This window comes from Vigna umbellata, chromosome 3 (genome assembly GCF_029865625.1).
Source record: "Vigna umbellata cultivar VRB3 chromosome 3, Vumbellata_1.0, whole genome shotgun sequence".
NCBI classification, from domain to species: Eukaryota; Viridiplantae; Streptophyta; class Magnoliopsida; order Fabales; family Fabaceae; genus Vigna; species Vigna umbellata.
In genome coordinates, this window is record NC_142167.1 from 6,036,640 (window position 1) to 6,052,931 (window position 16,292).

Genomic DNA, 16,292 nt, shown 5'->3' on the forward strand with positions numbered 1-16,292 from the left:
TGCTAAAGAAGGAGAAGTAGAGGACGAAGATCAAGAGGAAGAGGAAGACTAAATGCTTCCCTCATACTTTGCTTAAGGACTCCACTCACAATTTAGGCTTCCCCTAGAAATTTTCATAACCTTTCTTTATTTCTATAATCTTTACTCTGCTGAAACTCTGACACTCGTTATGTTTTTTTGAAACTATTCCTCATCCTTCGTGCTCGACCTTGCAATTTGGACGCAAAGAACACTACCTATTCTATGAAAATTACTTACTTAGATCCCTGTCAAGCAAATGTCACCCTAGCAAAACAGAAGCATGCGTTAACCACTCCATTTGCTGTCCTCCAGACAAGGAAAGGCGTGAAAGTGGAGGCCGTAGCTAGATATGTTCCGTCATAAAATAGTTTCACCATTTAAGCTGCACCCCTTGTTCACATTACACTTCCTTTCAATATTTAAAGCCTAAGCCGAAAGTACATAACCATACAAGAATTACGCACTAAATGTACCAAATTCTTTCATTGAGTTCATTATCTAAATACTAGTTACCCATAGACATAGTTATTGGGAGAAAATTTCTCTCATATGATTCAAATCTATATATAATACAAAATAAAAGGGAGGCAAACAGAATTAATAGGTTTAATGTTCTTATTTATAAAAAGAAAATGAAAAAGCCAGGATCCATTTTAGATGGAGTCATAACATGGTTCAACATCAAATCATAGAGGCATCAGTGACATACACAAGAATAGCACTTCCAAGATGATGGAGAATCTTCAAGCTTCACGTCCCATGGTCTGTTCGGCTGGGGGAATCATAACCAGTACCGGTTGAGCATTACAGCCAGGATGAGGTAACCTGGGACGGAGCCCACGACACTCATGACAAAGAGCACACACGTGACAGAAGACATGAGTTACCAAGTCACATGTTGACTCTCATTGTTCACGTTGTGCCTCATCTTCCAAAATGCTTCCACAGCACCCACATGACTTATTAAGTGCTTCGCAAGTTCCCTGATTGCCAAGAACATTAAATGATTTATATAATAAGATTTGAATTTTTTTTTCCTAACTTAGGGATGTGGTTTTTGTGTATGAGGGAGAGTGGCAAATTATAAGGAGAAAAAACCAGAAGGTGCATAAAGGAAAATCTCACTTACACAGGCTTTCCATCTATGAAACATCACATAGTATCATACATAAAATAGAACTGGAGGACACCAATTAATTTTAAGCATTATAAGTTCGACATTATATACACTAACTTTGAACAAAACTTCAAGCATACCATTAAGTTACCAAGTAAACCCCCATAAAGTCTACATAAAATACCAAAGTTGTTCTGTTAAACCAAATCACCTCTTAATAAAAGGACTGTTTTCTTGGTAATTCATAACTGACACATTTCAATTTCATAGTGAGGCTACAGACTGGAGCTACTTTCTTAATACAAGTCACAAAATTACACTAAATACAGGTTCACCACACTCATATACCTCATTGTATCAAAACTAAATAGGCAAGGGTAAACTATGCAACCAAACGTATGAAGAAGATTCAACATAACCAAAGTTCTCAAATCAACTTTAGGATCAGAAGTTGGAAAGATTTGTTAAACAGTGATGCTGAGTTATTATAAAAAGATGAGGAACCCGAAACTTTCATGCTTGTTGAATCTAGCCTACTTGTTGAATCCAGAGTATAAACACATCAAAGAGAACGGAAAGCCCAAAACCCACAATCAACTTTTCTTCGTAGAAATAGCAATAGCACCTGATTAAATCACAAAACGAACCCAATTATATGGTACAAACACACTAAGAAATGTTTCATCGATCCTAATGGTATAAGAATAGGAAATCTAAATAGGACATATGAAATAACTACAATACAATCTAGATCTAGCAGTTGAAATCGCCCAGATACACAGCATTCATTCCAAAAGAATTATAAACAAACAACATCCGCAGAGGTGAAATAGAAAGCTAATACGAAACATGCATCCCTAAATTACCAATGCAGAGAAACGTTGAAATGAAATGGGCAAGTGAGAAAGGATGAGAAAACTCACAAACTTCGAGATCACTGCTGCAGAAGTGATCGTTCTGCCAAGACAAGTGCAGATGGAGGAGTTTTGACAGATATATTATTCACAGTTTTTCTCCCCTTCTTGAAACCCAAAGGACTGTTTTCTTGGTAATTCATATTTGACACAATTTGATTTCATAAAGTAAGGCTACAGACTAAAGCTACTTTTTTAATACAAGCCACAAAAAATTATACTAAATACAGGTTCACCACTGGACATATACCTCATTGCACCAAAACTAAATAGACAAGTGTAAAATATGCAACCAAACGTATGAAGAAGAGTCAACATAACCAAAATTCTCAAATCAACTTTAGGATGGGAAGTTTGGAAAGATTTGTTAAACGGAAATGCTGAGTTAAAAGGCTAAAATATCTTATTATATAAGGATGAGGAACCTAATTTGTTAAACTTCATGCTCGACAGAGTAGACAACCCAAATTTTATGTTGAATCTAGCCTACTTGGGTTGTACTGCTACGCCATTTCTCCAGGTAGTGTTAATTATTTATAGCTGATATACAAAAGAAATTTAAGGTAAAAAGGCTTATTAATTAATAACCAAGTCCAGATAACAACCTTAGTAGGGGTCAGGTGCGGCATATTATCAGATACAAAATAACCTTAAAGATCATTCTATTTTTCCTGGTACATTCCTTCCAAAGATAGCCTTAAAGTAAACCACTAATTCTCCTGAGATTGATGACCACAACGGGTACATGTATAGAAAGTAGTTTGCCCTTCATCTGCTGATCTCATCTGAAAATAGAATGATTGAAATAAATAATTCTGGACTACAAATAACATTCAAATCAAATTGCCAAATATACATTATAAAGTCTAACGATACCTGTCTGGTATAAAAGTTAGCTTCATCATGGCCACATTTTTCACATTTCTTGTTGACCTGTCAAGAAATAATACGTTTTTTTTAGAGAAGAAACAATAACATTTAAAACATACAAATATCTTCTTAAAAACCAAGCTATATTTAATATGGAATGATGCCATTACCTTCGATAATTGAACCTTCTGTTCCTCGATTATTTCCATTCCAAGCTCTCTTCTGATCTCCTGCCAAACACAAGGTTACTTTTATTTAAAGATGAATTGCCAATAGTTTACATAAAGTGAATATGTCCATGGTCATGGTAAATCACAAATTTAGCTTATTTCAGTTATAAGAGACCAATTGCAATCTGTCAACAGAATCAAGCTGGTCAGCTAAGCTGCTGCAACTCTTGGTAGGAAATTTAGCACCTAAAATGTTAGCAATCCTGACTAACTGTGCCAGTATTTTCACAATATCATTTCACCTCTACTTGCTATCATTGCTACATTGATATTAAAAATCTAAACCCAGGTCCAAATTTCAATATGGCTACACTAATCAAATTCCAATAACATGAGAACTGATCGTGTATATATATACTTGAATGCTCTTCTGTTACTTTAATGCAATACTACCAATTGATCTGTTACATTATTGGCATTACAACAACATAGCTGAGATATCAAAAAGTATAGTCATGACTAACATTAGTTTTAAACAAAAGGTATAGAAAGTCTGTCATGAATTCGTGAGTCATGTGTGAAGTCAAGGTGGAGGTAGACATGTTCATTTTTCTTTTAAAAAAAGTGCATGAAGCACCATAAGTAAGTCCAGAAAATGAACACTGGCATATAAACTATAATAATAGTAATAATTCACAGTCATGTGAGATAACCGAAATAAAACATACCTCAGCAGTAATTGTGTAACTTATTTCCTTATCACGAATATCTGAACACAACCATATTGCATTAGTCAATTGGAGAAAGTTATACATAATATACAATCAAAAAAATTCGAGAACACGTTACCACAATAAAACAAGCATGCGCCTTGATTTGAAAGAAAAGAAAATATAGGGTTTTAACCTTGTATGTCTCGGAGAGTTTTGCATAAAGGGCATTGGGCGTACTCAGAAGAAGGAACAATTAGCGTTGTCCCACACAAATGGCAAAAGAAATCGAGTCTAGAAGAATAATACGCCATTGGAGGTGATATGCACAGTTGTGTTTAGCGCAGAGGATGACGAAGCTGCAAAAACCCTATACGGACGAAAGGAGGAGCAAACACTTTTTTTAATTAATGGGCTGTGATGTGGGCTGCGATGGATGTCAAAACGGGTCAGACCCGTCAACTCGACAAGAAAATCATGGGCCGGGTCAGATAATTGAACCCGTCGAAAAAACCCAATTCTTCCTTCACCCACCAATAACGCAGATCAAGCGAGTCCAGGAGTGAGAGCGCAACGCCAGTGCAGCGGTTCACCCACGCCCACCCATCTTTTCAGACCGGCGGATCACAGGCGGAAGAAGGAGGTGCGCCACCAACAAGTTCGCTTCTCTTCTTCGCTTAGATTTGCCCTAATTTATGGTTTTCCCCTTCATATCTCACCTTAGCATCGATCTCATCCATCAGTGGTACTTGTCTATCCATAAATAATGAGCTTAAATGTGAAAAAAATACATGGGCATGCATACATGCACAATGGAATAAAGACAACACACAACAGGGAAACCGACCTCATTCATATCATGATGTGCCATGTTTTTCAAAGTATCAAATCCTTCTGCTATCACATCATGTGCCATGTTTTATTATTTAGTTTTTACCAAAAGCCTGTGATTCAATATCTTTTTTGGGATTTAAATTTACTTTAATAGTTCAAATTAGTTGATTCTAGTTTTTATATCATTTGTTGCTTTAGTTATCCTTGATTTTAGTTTTCTCTTACGGTTTTCAAAAGTAGTAGAGTTATTTTTAGGATCCATTTGTTGTTATAAGAATACTTTAAAAGTCCTCATTCTATTTTAGCATACTGTTTCCATGTTTGATAGTGAAGTTCTTGTTCTTGTTCTTTTTTTTTTGAGTCTGTAATATGGCTTTTGACATTCTTATATCATTTTAGGCTTGCTTCCATAGATGTTTTGTACTCTTGGTTGTTATTTTTAATTATATATATTCACTGTGAACAAATAAGAAACGGAATTGCAACTTGTTTTATTCATGAAGCTCTAATACGGAAGAGGTGTTGTTCTAAATTCATTCTTGGGAAGACAAGATGGGGGAATTTGTCTGCCATAAGAATAACCTTTCACGTGAGAACAATAATTCTTTATATGTTGTCTTCCAATTCTACCAGAACTTGACAAATCAATATCCTCCACAGTTACATTTTGACATGGCAGTTCCATACTGCAATTTAAATTCACTGCAATATCAGTAGCACTGCTTCCTCTGATATTTTTGTATGAAACATTGCTGATTTGCACGTGTGAAGATTTCTGCAGTAAATTCAAATAATCATGTTATGGCAGCAACAATTTCTTTAGGTTTGTAATAGTTGTAGAAGAAGAAACTTACCGTAAGGTCGCAGTTATGTTCAGGACAATATTGTTGATTAATGAAGATAGGATTTTGCACATTAATCATGATAATGTCTTCATAGATGAAATTTGAAACAGTTAAAGGTGTCTTCAATGGAAAGGGCCATGTTTTGATTTGGACACCATTCATAGAACCGTTGAAAGTGCAATTCTTGACAACTACATCTTCCACGGGTAGTTCATGTGGGTTCCCACCACCACCAAGACTTCCGACACTGATTCCGTGACCTGGGCCACAAAAAACATTTGTAATTCGAACATTCTTGGTGCCAGAAATCATAGCAACACAGTCATCGCCAGTGCCAATTGTCACATTCGTGATGTTTATTCCATTTGTAATAGATGTTTTGATTCCATCTGTGTTTCGGTTGTTAGCAGGGCTTGTTAAGGTTAGGTTTGAGAAGGTCATGTTTCCACTTCCGAACACTATGAAATGTCCGCCTTTACTATCAACAGAATGCAAGTTTTCAATGCGACCGTTGGTGATGAAGTCCAGAACCATGCTCTAACCAATCAAACAACATGTTTGTTAATTAGTCTAAGCTTACAACAAAAAAATAAATAACAATCCATTTTAGAAATAAAAAAATAATTTCTCTCTGATAAATTTAAATATTAATTTACAAACTTAAAATTATTTATTTCTAAAATAATTATAATTAAACTCTGAATTGATTAATAACATTAACTATCAAGTTTAACTATAAAAGAAATTAATGTCTAAATTAGTTCTTGATACTATCAAAACTTTAGTTATCAAAAGAATTAATGTCAAAATTGATCACTGATTAATATTAATGATTAATTTATATACTAATTTTTTTAATAGTCAAAATTTTGATAACCAACTTAGAATCTAATTAATAGGCTAATTATAATATTTTGAGGATTTTCTTTTAATTAGAAAACAATGAATTAACACTCTAAGAAATTAGTAAAAGAATAAGATTATTAAAGTTTATTATTTTTAATTATTAGACTATTTTTAAAAATAAGTTAAGTGGGTTTAAAAGGGAATTTAATATGTTGATAACTTTTTGTAACAATTTTTTAACACATGTTATTATTTTATTGATTTATTTGAATTTACTTTTAAAAAAAATATTTAAAACGAAACCATCACCGATTACCACAATGTTAAAATGTTATAAAAAAAGGTTGTTAAAAAATTATTTTTCTTATTATTTTTTAAAAGTAAAATCAAAGGAAAGAGAAAAATGTACCGTGAAAAGAATTTGACATGAATCGTTTTGACATTTTTGGCGCGTGGCAGTTCCTTGACCATCGAAAGTGCCACCTCCGTTGATGGTGAGTTTGTCAACATATCTGAAATTTATCCATTTCTGATCAGCAAGCATAGATGGATCAATTGGAGCCTTGAGAACACCGTTGATTTGGAACGTTATTGAACCGTTGCAAGGACCGTTAAATATAACAGATTTCAACATGTACGTTCCGTTTGGAATCAACACTGTTGTCTCTCCATTCCGCTTGCATGCATCACTCCACGCGGTCACAAATGCCTTTCACACAATAAAACACTTTTATTAAATTTTCATAAACTATTATTTATTTTTGTCCTACACTATTTATATGGTTTAATAACATTTTCATTTAATGTAGAGTTAAAAATATCCACAATTAACGCCTTTCATTATTACTTTTGGACTTTTCTTCATAATAACTAATAAGTGATGATGTTTGGTTTTTGGTACTTTTTAACTTGTTTTTTTCGAAGGAGTTAAATATAGTTTGTTTTTAAATTTTTTAAAAATAAATGTGTTTTATTTCTAAATTAAATTATAAAATATTGTGTTCCTATATTTTATGAAAGTGATATAAAACATTTTTTCATAAAAGTTATATCACAATTTTGTGAAGATATGTTTCATTGAAAAAATTGGTTAGAAAAGATGTTTTATATAATTATCAAAACTAAATATTTTAAAATTAATAATGATATCTAACACAGTTTTACATATAAAATAGTTTTTTGAAATTAATTACAAAAAATTTAAACCAAAGTTATTGAATAAAGAAAGAAGTTCATACAATCTGAGTCTAATTACATAATAGAGTGATACTCTTTATTCAAAACTTAAAAATAATAGATTATTGAGTCTTTTATTTTTATATAATATTTTATTTTTTACTTTATCTTGAGAGTTCAATTTCCAACAAAAATAACATCAACAAAAACATAGTTCAAAATAATAAGATATAGAAAAAAAAATTCTCACCACACTATTATCAGTGTTGCCGTCTTCAATGGCTCCGTAGTCTTTGACATTGAAAACCTTTTGTGCTTCTGCAGCATATGCCAATAAACATAACATAAACAAATACTTCGCACACATTTTTTCTTCTTCTATATTATCTAATCTCTCTTCTCTCTTCTCTTCGTAAACTATCCTTTTTATGATCGTAGTTTACTCCCTTTGCACGTATATATAATTGCTTAAGAAATGAAATGAGTTTAAAAGATATATTTCTATATAAAATTATTTATTGCATTCTTTAAGTGTAATAAATAATAATTAGATTTAAAGTAAAAAAGTTTGTGCTCGTTAACGAACGTATATTTGATAATATTAATGCTGTATTCGTTGATTTAATTGATATACATAATTTATATATGATTTCCTTTCAAATTCATATATATAAACCCAATATTCATGTAATAAATAATTGCACTCGTTAATGGTAACAAACATTTTTAGTTCATGTTTCGGGATTATTCGTCACGTTTGTGTTCGGTTTTTAACACCGTCAATTCTTGGATTGTTTGTCTGTGTTAATTCTTGGTGGAGTGTATGTTCGTGTCTCAGGTGTTTATATCGTATTTTGTAGCTTAACGAGTACTAGGTGGAGTTTTCTAGTTCGTTGAAGGGTACCTATAGAATACAGTATTAATACAGTGACACATGTATATGAAAGTCATATTTTAAAGTTTTATTTATAGTTATTTATTATGAGTTTTTATCTTTTTATCGATCTAATCGCGACTTAATTATACTTTACTTGACATTAATAGATTGTTTTGTCATTACTATTGTTAATTTAATCATTCTTTAACCGATCCGTCATGTAGTTCGATTAGGATGATCAATTACAAATAATTTGTCCAAGAGTCGGTCCATAGTGGTTGATCAAAGAAGCTCTGCCCAAAGGAGCTTGGTCCGAATGATTGGTCCAAGAGCTTCACCCAAAGTAATGGGTCAAAATAACTTTGTCCAAAGGAACTCACTCTAAAATAATCGGTGCAAAGGAGATTGACCAAAGAAACTCAGTCGAAAATATCATGGATAATTGATCGTTAGAAATTGATCGGATCAATACAATTTATAATGTTAATAAATATGATATTTATTAGATATAATATACACTTATTAAAAATCACAAATATAATTTCACTTGTTAAATAAATTATGTTTTATCAATATATTAAAATACTGATTATAAGATTTAAAAAAGTGTAAAATTTAAAACAATTAAATGATTTTTTTAATGATAATGTGAAATAACACAGTTTAGGCTATAATTAAGGATTATTGATTCCAATATTTTTATGTTAAAATGTGAAATCATTAATTTTATTAATTAAATTGATTTCAGTATATTTATGTTAAAATTTAGAATAATTAATTTTACTAATTAAAATAGTATAAATTCATATAACAGATTTTTTTAAAGGCAAAAATATATTTTTTATCTTTTATGTCTATAATAATTTTCTAAACATAAAACAGTAACGATTTTCTAAATATTATTTAGAGGAAAAAAATATTAATAAGTGTTATATAACTTTAACTTATTATATAACTTTAACTGGTAATTTATTTGGTGTAAACACAAAAAAAGTTAGAAAAATAATTAAACAATAAAATAATTTTAATGTTATTATATCATTTTTCTTTCTTTTATAATTGATTGTTATTCATTCTAAGATTGTTAAAAATTAAAATATAGTTCAACTGTAAAAAAAACTTAAATTAGAAAAGACAAAAAGAGTATTTTAAAAACCATTGTAAACATAAAAAAAATGAAATTTTTTATTTTAAAAATTTATTATATGAATTTATATTATTTTAATTGGTTGAGTTAATTTTCAAATTTTAACATAAATAGAACAAAATCAATTTTAACTAATAAATTAATTATTTTATATTTTAAGATAAATATAGTAGAATCAATTATTATTAGTTATATTTCGAATGGTCTTCATTATCTCAAATTCTAAAAACATTAGTTAGCATCCCCTAATTTAAATATATAATAAATTGTCTTAATTATCTCAAATTCTAAACACATTACTTAAAAACAACATTTGAATTCATATTGTATAATTATCTTTTTCTTCGCCTGTTTCTATTATATGTAAACCAACAAATTGAAATTGCCATCCTTTGCTCTCCAGCTAGATTATCATATTTTTCTTGCTGACTTGCACATAATGAAATTTAAAAAATTGTGAAACAATTTATTATAACAGAAAAGTATGAAAGAAATTAATTTAAAATTTTTTAAGAATAAGATAAAGATAAAATATCAGTTTCTACTTTCAATGCCATTAGATTTAAAATGTAAGAAACGGTAAAACTTCATTCTCATTTTGTTTAGTTTTCTTTTACTGGAATGGTTTTAAATTTAAAAGAAAAATCAACATTTTAGAAGTAATGATAGTTTAAAAATAGCGATACTTGATTATTTTAGTATTAAATGGTTATAAATAGTTTTATTATTTTAAAATATTTCATTTTTTTAGAAATCACTTTTCTAAAGTTTTCTACCTTCTCTCTAAGAGTTATAATTCTTGAGTCATCTTTTTGACGATCAAAAAGTATCTAATCGATCATGGCGACAAGGTCTATATTTCTAGCCGATCAATTTTTGTCATAGAGAAGTAAGTTTTGACTATTTTTTTTTTGTTCCTAATCTGTTTTTGGAAGAAGCAAGTGTCATTGCATGTGTAATTTTGCTTCTTCTACTCATTCTTAGTTAATCTAAAGTCCTAAGGACTCTGTCCGCTTTCAATTTGGTGTTTCATAGGTCTGTCTAAGAATTTCTTGCGTTTCAAGCAATCTGTGAAACGTTCTTTAGAGTTGGGCAGTTCTTTATGAGGTAAAGGAAGTTAGAACTTGCTTAGATTATGATTATCGTGTTAAAATAGTATCTATGAGAATAGTATGATGAATTGAATGTAATCGTGATAGTAGTGTAGTATTTTCTTTGTTTAAATAATGATATTTGGTACTTTGATGTGTATAATTGGAATGATGTGAAATTGATGTTCTATGTTGTCATGATTGTGTGTGATGAAAATTATTGTTGTTTGAAACTTAATTCAAAGAGTTTGGGATGGGTAGTGGTCAAATTCTTGAGTTTTAAGTGGGTGAGTTTGATAAAGAGAGGTTGAGGTAAGAAAGTAATTGTCTAGGTGTTGTCATGAGATTTGTTAGAGGTGTTGTTAGATTGAAATCTGTCATGAAACAAGATGGTAGTTCATTTGTGAGTTTTGGTAGTGATTTTGGTGTTTTGGGTTGTGTTAAAGTGCTAAAATTGATGTTTGGAGTACTGAGATTTTGAATTAGAGAGTCTGGGCTAAATTGGATAGTTTAGAATCTATAGTGGAGTCATTTAGGACTTGTGTAGGCCTTTAGTTTGTTGTAATTGGTGTAGGAAGTGGTAGAAGTGAGTTTAGATAGTCTAGAATGGCTAGTTTGGGTTTGGAGTGGTCAATTTGAGTTAGAGGTGTGTTTTCTGAGGTGTCTTAGTACCTAAGGAGTCGTAGGAACCATTTAAACTTGTATAAAGGGTCACCAAAGTCAGAATAAGAAGGTTTTTCAACTTAATGCAGCTCCCATGCGCCCCCAAGCACCCTCCTAGCGCCCTCATTCAGTGGTCTGGCACCGGATGCCCCTTTTGGGGGACCGAGTGCCACTCAGCACACTTTTAGTTTTTTAGTTTTAGGATCTCAAATTTGGGCTTATGGATATCAGTTTTGAATGTTCTTTAAGTCGTTTTGGGGCTTTTGGACCCTTCTAAAGCTGTTGGTGAGGGTTTTCAACCCATTTTCCTTGCCTAGTGTGGGTATCAAGCTGTTATGAAGAAAATTTGTGTTATTGTGTGACTTCTGATGGCTTGTAATAGTGTTTCTGATTGTTTAATGTATAATCAGATGTTTCATGTGATAGTATGCAATGTTTGTGTAAAGTATATATATATATATATATATATATATATATATATATATATATATATATATGATTATGAGAGGGACATGATGATGATGAATATGTGGTTGATTAAGTAAATGATGTATGGACGCAATTTCATGCTTCTCGTGGAGATGATACATGGTTGTTTCCAATGTTGTTGTTGTATGAATGTGTGAAACTTTGTATTGGTGGTTTATCTTGACACTCTCAATAACCTTAATTCAAGTTGCGAAGGATGATTATGTCGTGGAGAGTAGCATGAGGTCTTAGCCTGAGGAGTCTTTCTTTAGTTGGCAAAAGGGTGTTTGAGGACTTAACTTGTGAGTGGTAGGGTGAAACTCATTGGCAAGGGCTTTGCAGAGCAGTAGAGGTTACCACAAGTGCAAGAATTACCACAATTCGATATTCATTCTATATCCGAATGAGTAAAGTAAAATGTTGTGTTATGATTATGATGTAGGTTTATTATGTGTGTAATATAAAATGAGTATTATAAATTAAAAAAAAATGTTTTAATGGGTAAAATTAGATAATTACAATTTTATCTTTGAAAATAAATGTGATATAAATTTAAATGTAAATATTACTATTATTATTTGTTATAAAATTTGAATATTACATTCCAAAATATAATGTTTTGAACGTTGGGGCTTTAAATTTGAATATTATATTGCAAAACATAATGTATCAGAACGTTGATGTTGTTCCGCAAGCTTTTCGTTCTGTTTCTTCCGCAAAGATTGAGTTTTCTCTTCCCCAAGGCACAGGATTAAGTTGTTGAAGTCTTTCTTAAGCCATGGGATTTTTTCCTGATTTAGTAGGCACGTTGGCTCCCTCCTAGCTCTATAAATAGAGCCTTTCTTTCATTCCTAAATATCATCAGAAATTATTATTTTCTCATTCTCTCTTCTCTTAGTTCAATTCTTTCTCTTTTCTTCTTTCCCTAAAAATATTTTGGGTTTATTTTATTCTCTTTTTAGAGATCCTTGCTAGTTCTGAAATCCTAGAAATTCTGAGAAGTTCGTGTTGTATTCTTAGGGGCTTGCGCAATACACCACAGATAAGTCCTTAAGGACAGTGATCTACACGCCACAGAAAATCCTTTGTTCGTGATCTTTATTCTTTTATTGTCAGCTTTTACAACAATCTTAAGTACTTATGGCTGACATCAACAACTCAATCCCGGAGGATCAAATCTTTGTTTCCAAAACTCATAGGGTATTTGCGAAACCATTTTCAGACGTGTCAAAAGTTGAGATCTTTTCTAGACAGAACTTCCGGAGAGAGAGACGAGGCGACAACTTAGAGTTTATTGGAGTTATGATGATGACCCTAATTTTCATGTGTCGTGCCTTTGTAATTTTTGAGGAAAGGTGGAGAAGATTTTCTCTCCTGATAAAGAAAAAGAAATAAGAAGATAAGGTACTTGAGTAATTTTTTGTATACTTTACCTACAAATGAAGAAGTACAACCTAGTATTTTCTCGTTTACCAATCTTGCATATTTTAAAATTGTGGGGGTGTAGGTAATTTTACTTAATTACTTGAAGAAATAAGTTTGGCTTTTCACCTAATGATATTACTCTAAATCTAGAAATAGCGAATACGTCTTTATATATTTATATATGAACGACATGCTAATGGTTGACACATGTAATCCGATAGCCTCTAAAACAAAGGTTTCTAGAATCTTAAATATAAGTTGCTTCTAGGTGAAGTCAATGTGATTTTAGAAGGTAGAATCATAAGGAAGAGAGATATTATATTCCTATCCCAAAACAATACATTGAGAAATTTCTTAAGAAGTTTGGGTATTATGATTTCAAACCCGCGAGTACCCCTTATGATGCTAACTCTAAATTAATGAAAAATATAGGAGAATCATTATCTCAAGTATGCCTAGATAATTGGGAGCTTACTGCACTTGATGAGCTTTTTTAGCCCTGATATTGCTTCTGTAGTAGGTAGACTAAGTATGTACACTAAATGTTCAAATCAAGAACATTGGGATGCACTTCCCAGACTTATTAGATACTTAAGAGGTTCAATGGATTATGTCATTAAATACAGTGGATTTCCTGTTGTACTAGAAGGGTATAGTGATGCTAGCTGGATCTCTGATTCATATGAGACAAAATTCACTAGTGGTTATGTATTCACACTTGGGGGTGGTGCGATTACATGGAGATCAGCCAGACAAACAATCATTGCAAGATCAACAATGAAATCTGAGTTTGTCGCTCTTGAGATGGTTGGTAGTGAGGCTTAGTGGTTGAAAAACTTCTTAGCAAACATTCCACTAGGAATGAAACCAACTTCATCGGTGTCAATACACTATGATTGCCAATCGAAAATAACTATAGCTAAAAACAAGAATTACAATGGAAAGAATAAACATATACAATTGAGACACAATTTGGTGAAACAACTGCTAAAGAGTGAAACTATTTTCATTGACTATGTGAAGTCAGAATAGAATCTAGCATATCCTCTGATAAAACCCTTGGGAAGACAAATGATATTAGAAACATCGAGGGGAATTAGACTTAAGCCACTGGCTAACAAACAAGTGATGATAACCCAACCTTTGTGATTGAAGATATCATGAATAAGGTTCATATGGGTAAAAACAAGTCACTTGTTAGTTCTGATAACACTAATTTGATTTTAAATCAAATATGTCCATTCTTAGTGTGTGTGTGTGTGAAAGTGTAGAGACTGCATTATTGAGAGGTTAAACTTTGTAATTGAACAAAGTTTTTAATTATCTTCATATCCCTTATTGGTGGTGTATGATTTGCATCATACACTTGATGAAATCACCTATATGAGTGTCAAATGGGACCGCTTGCATGTGATCTTGGCATGATCTCTAGAGCACTCATGAATATCAGGCACGCACATGGCCTAGTAAGCGCATTACAACGATAACAACAAGGATTGTGGAGGTGTATTGTGATTGATAAACTTGTGATTGATAAACCTCTAACACACTCAAGTGTCTTTGGTTCATATAGCTTGCTATACCAACTACACTGCGTGTTAAGTTTCTCAATCTAGGACTGGTTAATATAGTTTGCTATACCAGCTTTGATGCATTACATCTTATAAAACCCAAAATATTTTTTCTTCTTTTCTTTTGTTTCAATCTTTGTTTCTTATCTTTTGCAATATGTGGGGGATTGTTATAAAATTTGAATATTATATTGCAAAATATAATGTTCTGAACGTTGGGGCTTTAAATTTGAATATTATATTGCAAAACATAATGTATCAGAACGTTGATGTTGTTCCGCAAGCTTCTCGTTCTGTTTCTTCCGCAAAGATTGAGTTTTCTCTTCCCCAAGGCTCGAGATTAACTTGTTGAAGTCTTCCTTAAGCCTCAAGATTTTTTCGTAATTTAGTGGGCACGTTGGCTCCCTCTTAGCTCTATAAATAGAGTCTTTCTTTTATTTCTAAATGTCATTAGAAATTATTCTTCTCTTATTCTCTCTTCTTTTGGTTCAATTATTTCTCTTTTCTTCTTTCCTTAAAAATATTCTGAGTTTATTTTATTCTCTTTTTAGATATCCTTGCTAGTTCTGAAATACTCAGAAATTATGAGAAGTTCTTGTTGTATTATGGAGGTTTGCGCAATACACTGTGGATAAGTCCTTAAAGACAGTGATCTACACGCTTCAGAAAATCCTTTGTTAGTGATTTTAATTTTTATTGTCAGCTTTTACAACATTATTATATATATATATATATATATATATATATATATATATATATATTAATTTTCTTATGATTTATTTTACTATTAATAATAATAATAATAATAATAATTATTATTATTATTATTATTATTATTCATATATTTGGCATCCATAATTTATTTTTTCTCAAGGTTGTTTTGTCATTGCATATGTTTAGATTACATTTTTTCGAATTTCGTCGCATATCAAAGAAGATAATAACTGCTTAAATTTTCTCCTTTCCACGCCTTCAAATCATTGCATTTCATTTGATCCAAACACAGTCTATGAAAGAGATGTGGATGTAAAAATGAACATGAGGATCTTGCAATGACTTTTCTAACAACTCTTCCCCTTAGATAATTTTGTTAATTATTTTCAACATAATCAAAGTATGTATTAAAAAAAAGTAAATCTAAGAGATATATACAATTACTTCAAAGAGCCTATTTTCAGGAGAAAAATATTTAATCAAAATATTTCTTTTATCAAAGTCTAGTGACTATAGAAATATTATCTCGGGTATTACTTCTTGCACCACTGCAATTACTAACTGCATGTCCAAACTAATAGATAAAAACTAAAACACCCTCTCTCACTGTACCACACTACTGCTGCCACCCTTCTGCAGTTATTTCCATTCTGGAAAACTCATTCTAATTCTGAAAAGTTTGTTTTGAAATGCATTTCATACTTTTTGGAAATCTTGTTCAGAAAATTTTCAGAAATTATAATTTAGAAGTCACTCTTATAAAGGCTAAAGTAGTTATTTGAAAATTTGGAGACAAGAGAAATTTGTGAGGTGCAGAAAGCAAAAATATAGGA

General features: G+C 31.3%; 2 protein-coding genes across 2 annotated transcripts; both read right to left on the reverse strand.

Moving 5' to 3' along the window:
- Positions 1-622: 622 nt before the first annotated feature.
- LOC124843406 (TFIIB zinc-binding protein) lies at positions 623-4,305 on the reverse strand. The gene is made up of 5 exons (XM_047320147.2): positions 3,999-4,305; positions 3,821-3,861; positions 3,093-3,152; positions 2,929-2,985; positions 623-2,837 (listed from the first exon to the last, which is right to left on the reverse strand). The coding sequence occupies exons 1-5, from the start codon at positions 4,114-4,116 to the stop codon at positions 2,763-2,765; spliced, it is 351 nt and encodes a 116-aa protein (XP_047176103.1). The 5' UTR covers positions 4,117-4,305; the 3' UTR covers positions 623-2,762.
- Positions 4,306-4,981: 676 nt separating this feature from the next.
- LOC148201492 (exopolygalacturonase-like) lies at positions 4,982-7,915 on the reverse strand. The gene is made up of 4 exons (XM_088109853.1): positions 7,754-7,915; positions 6,737-7,036; positions 5,491-6,018; positions 4,982-5,411 (listed from the first exon to the last, which is right to left on the reverse strand). Exons 1-4 carry the CDS (start codon positions 7,868-7,870, stop codon positions 5,142-5,144), a joined length of 1,215 nt encoding a protein of 404 aa, XP_087965979.1. The 5' UTR covers positions 7,871-7,915; the 3' UTR covers positions 4,982-5,141.
- Between the last annotated feature and the right edge of the window lie 8,377 nt (positions 7,916-16,292).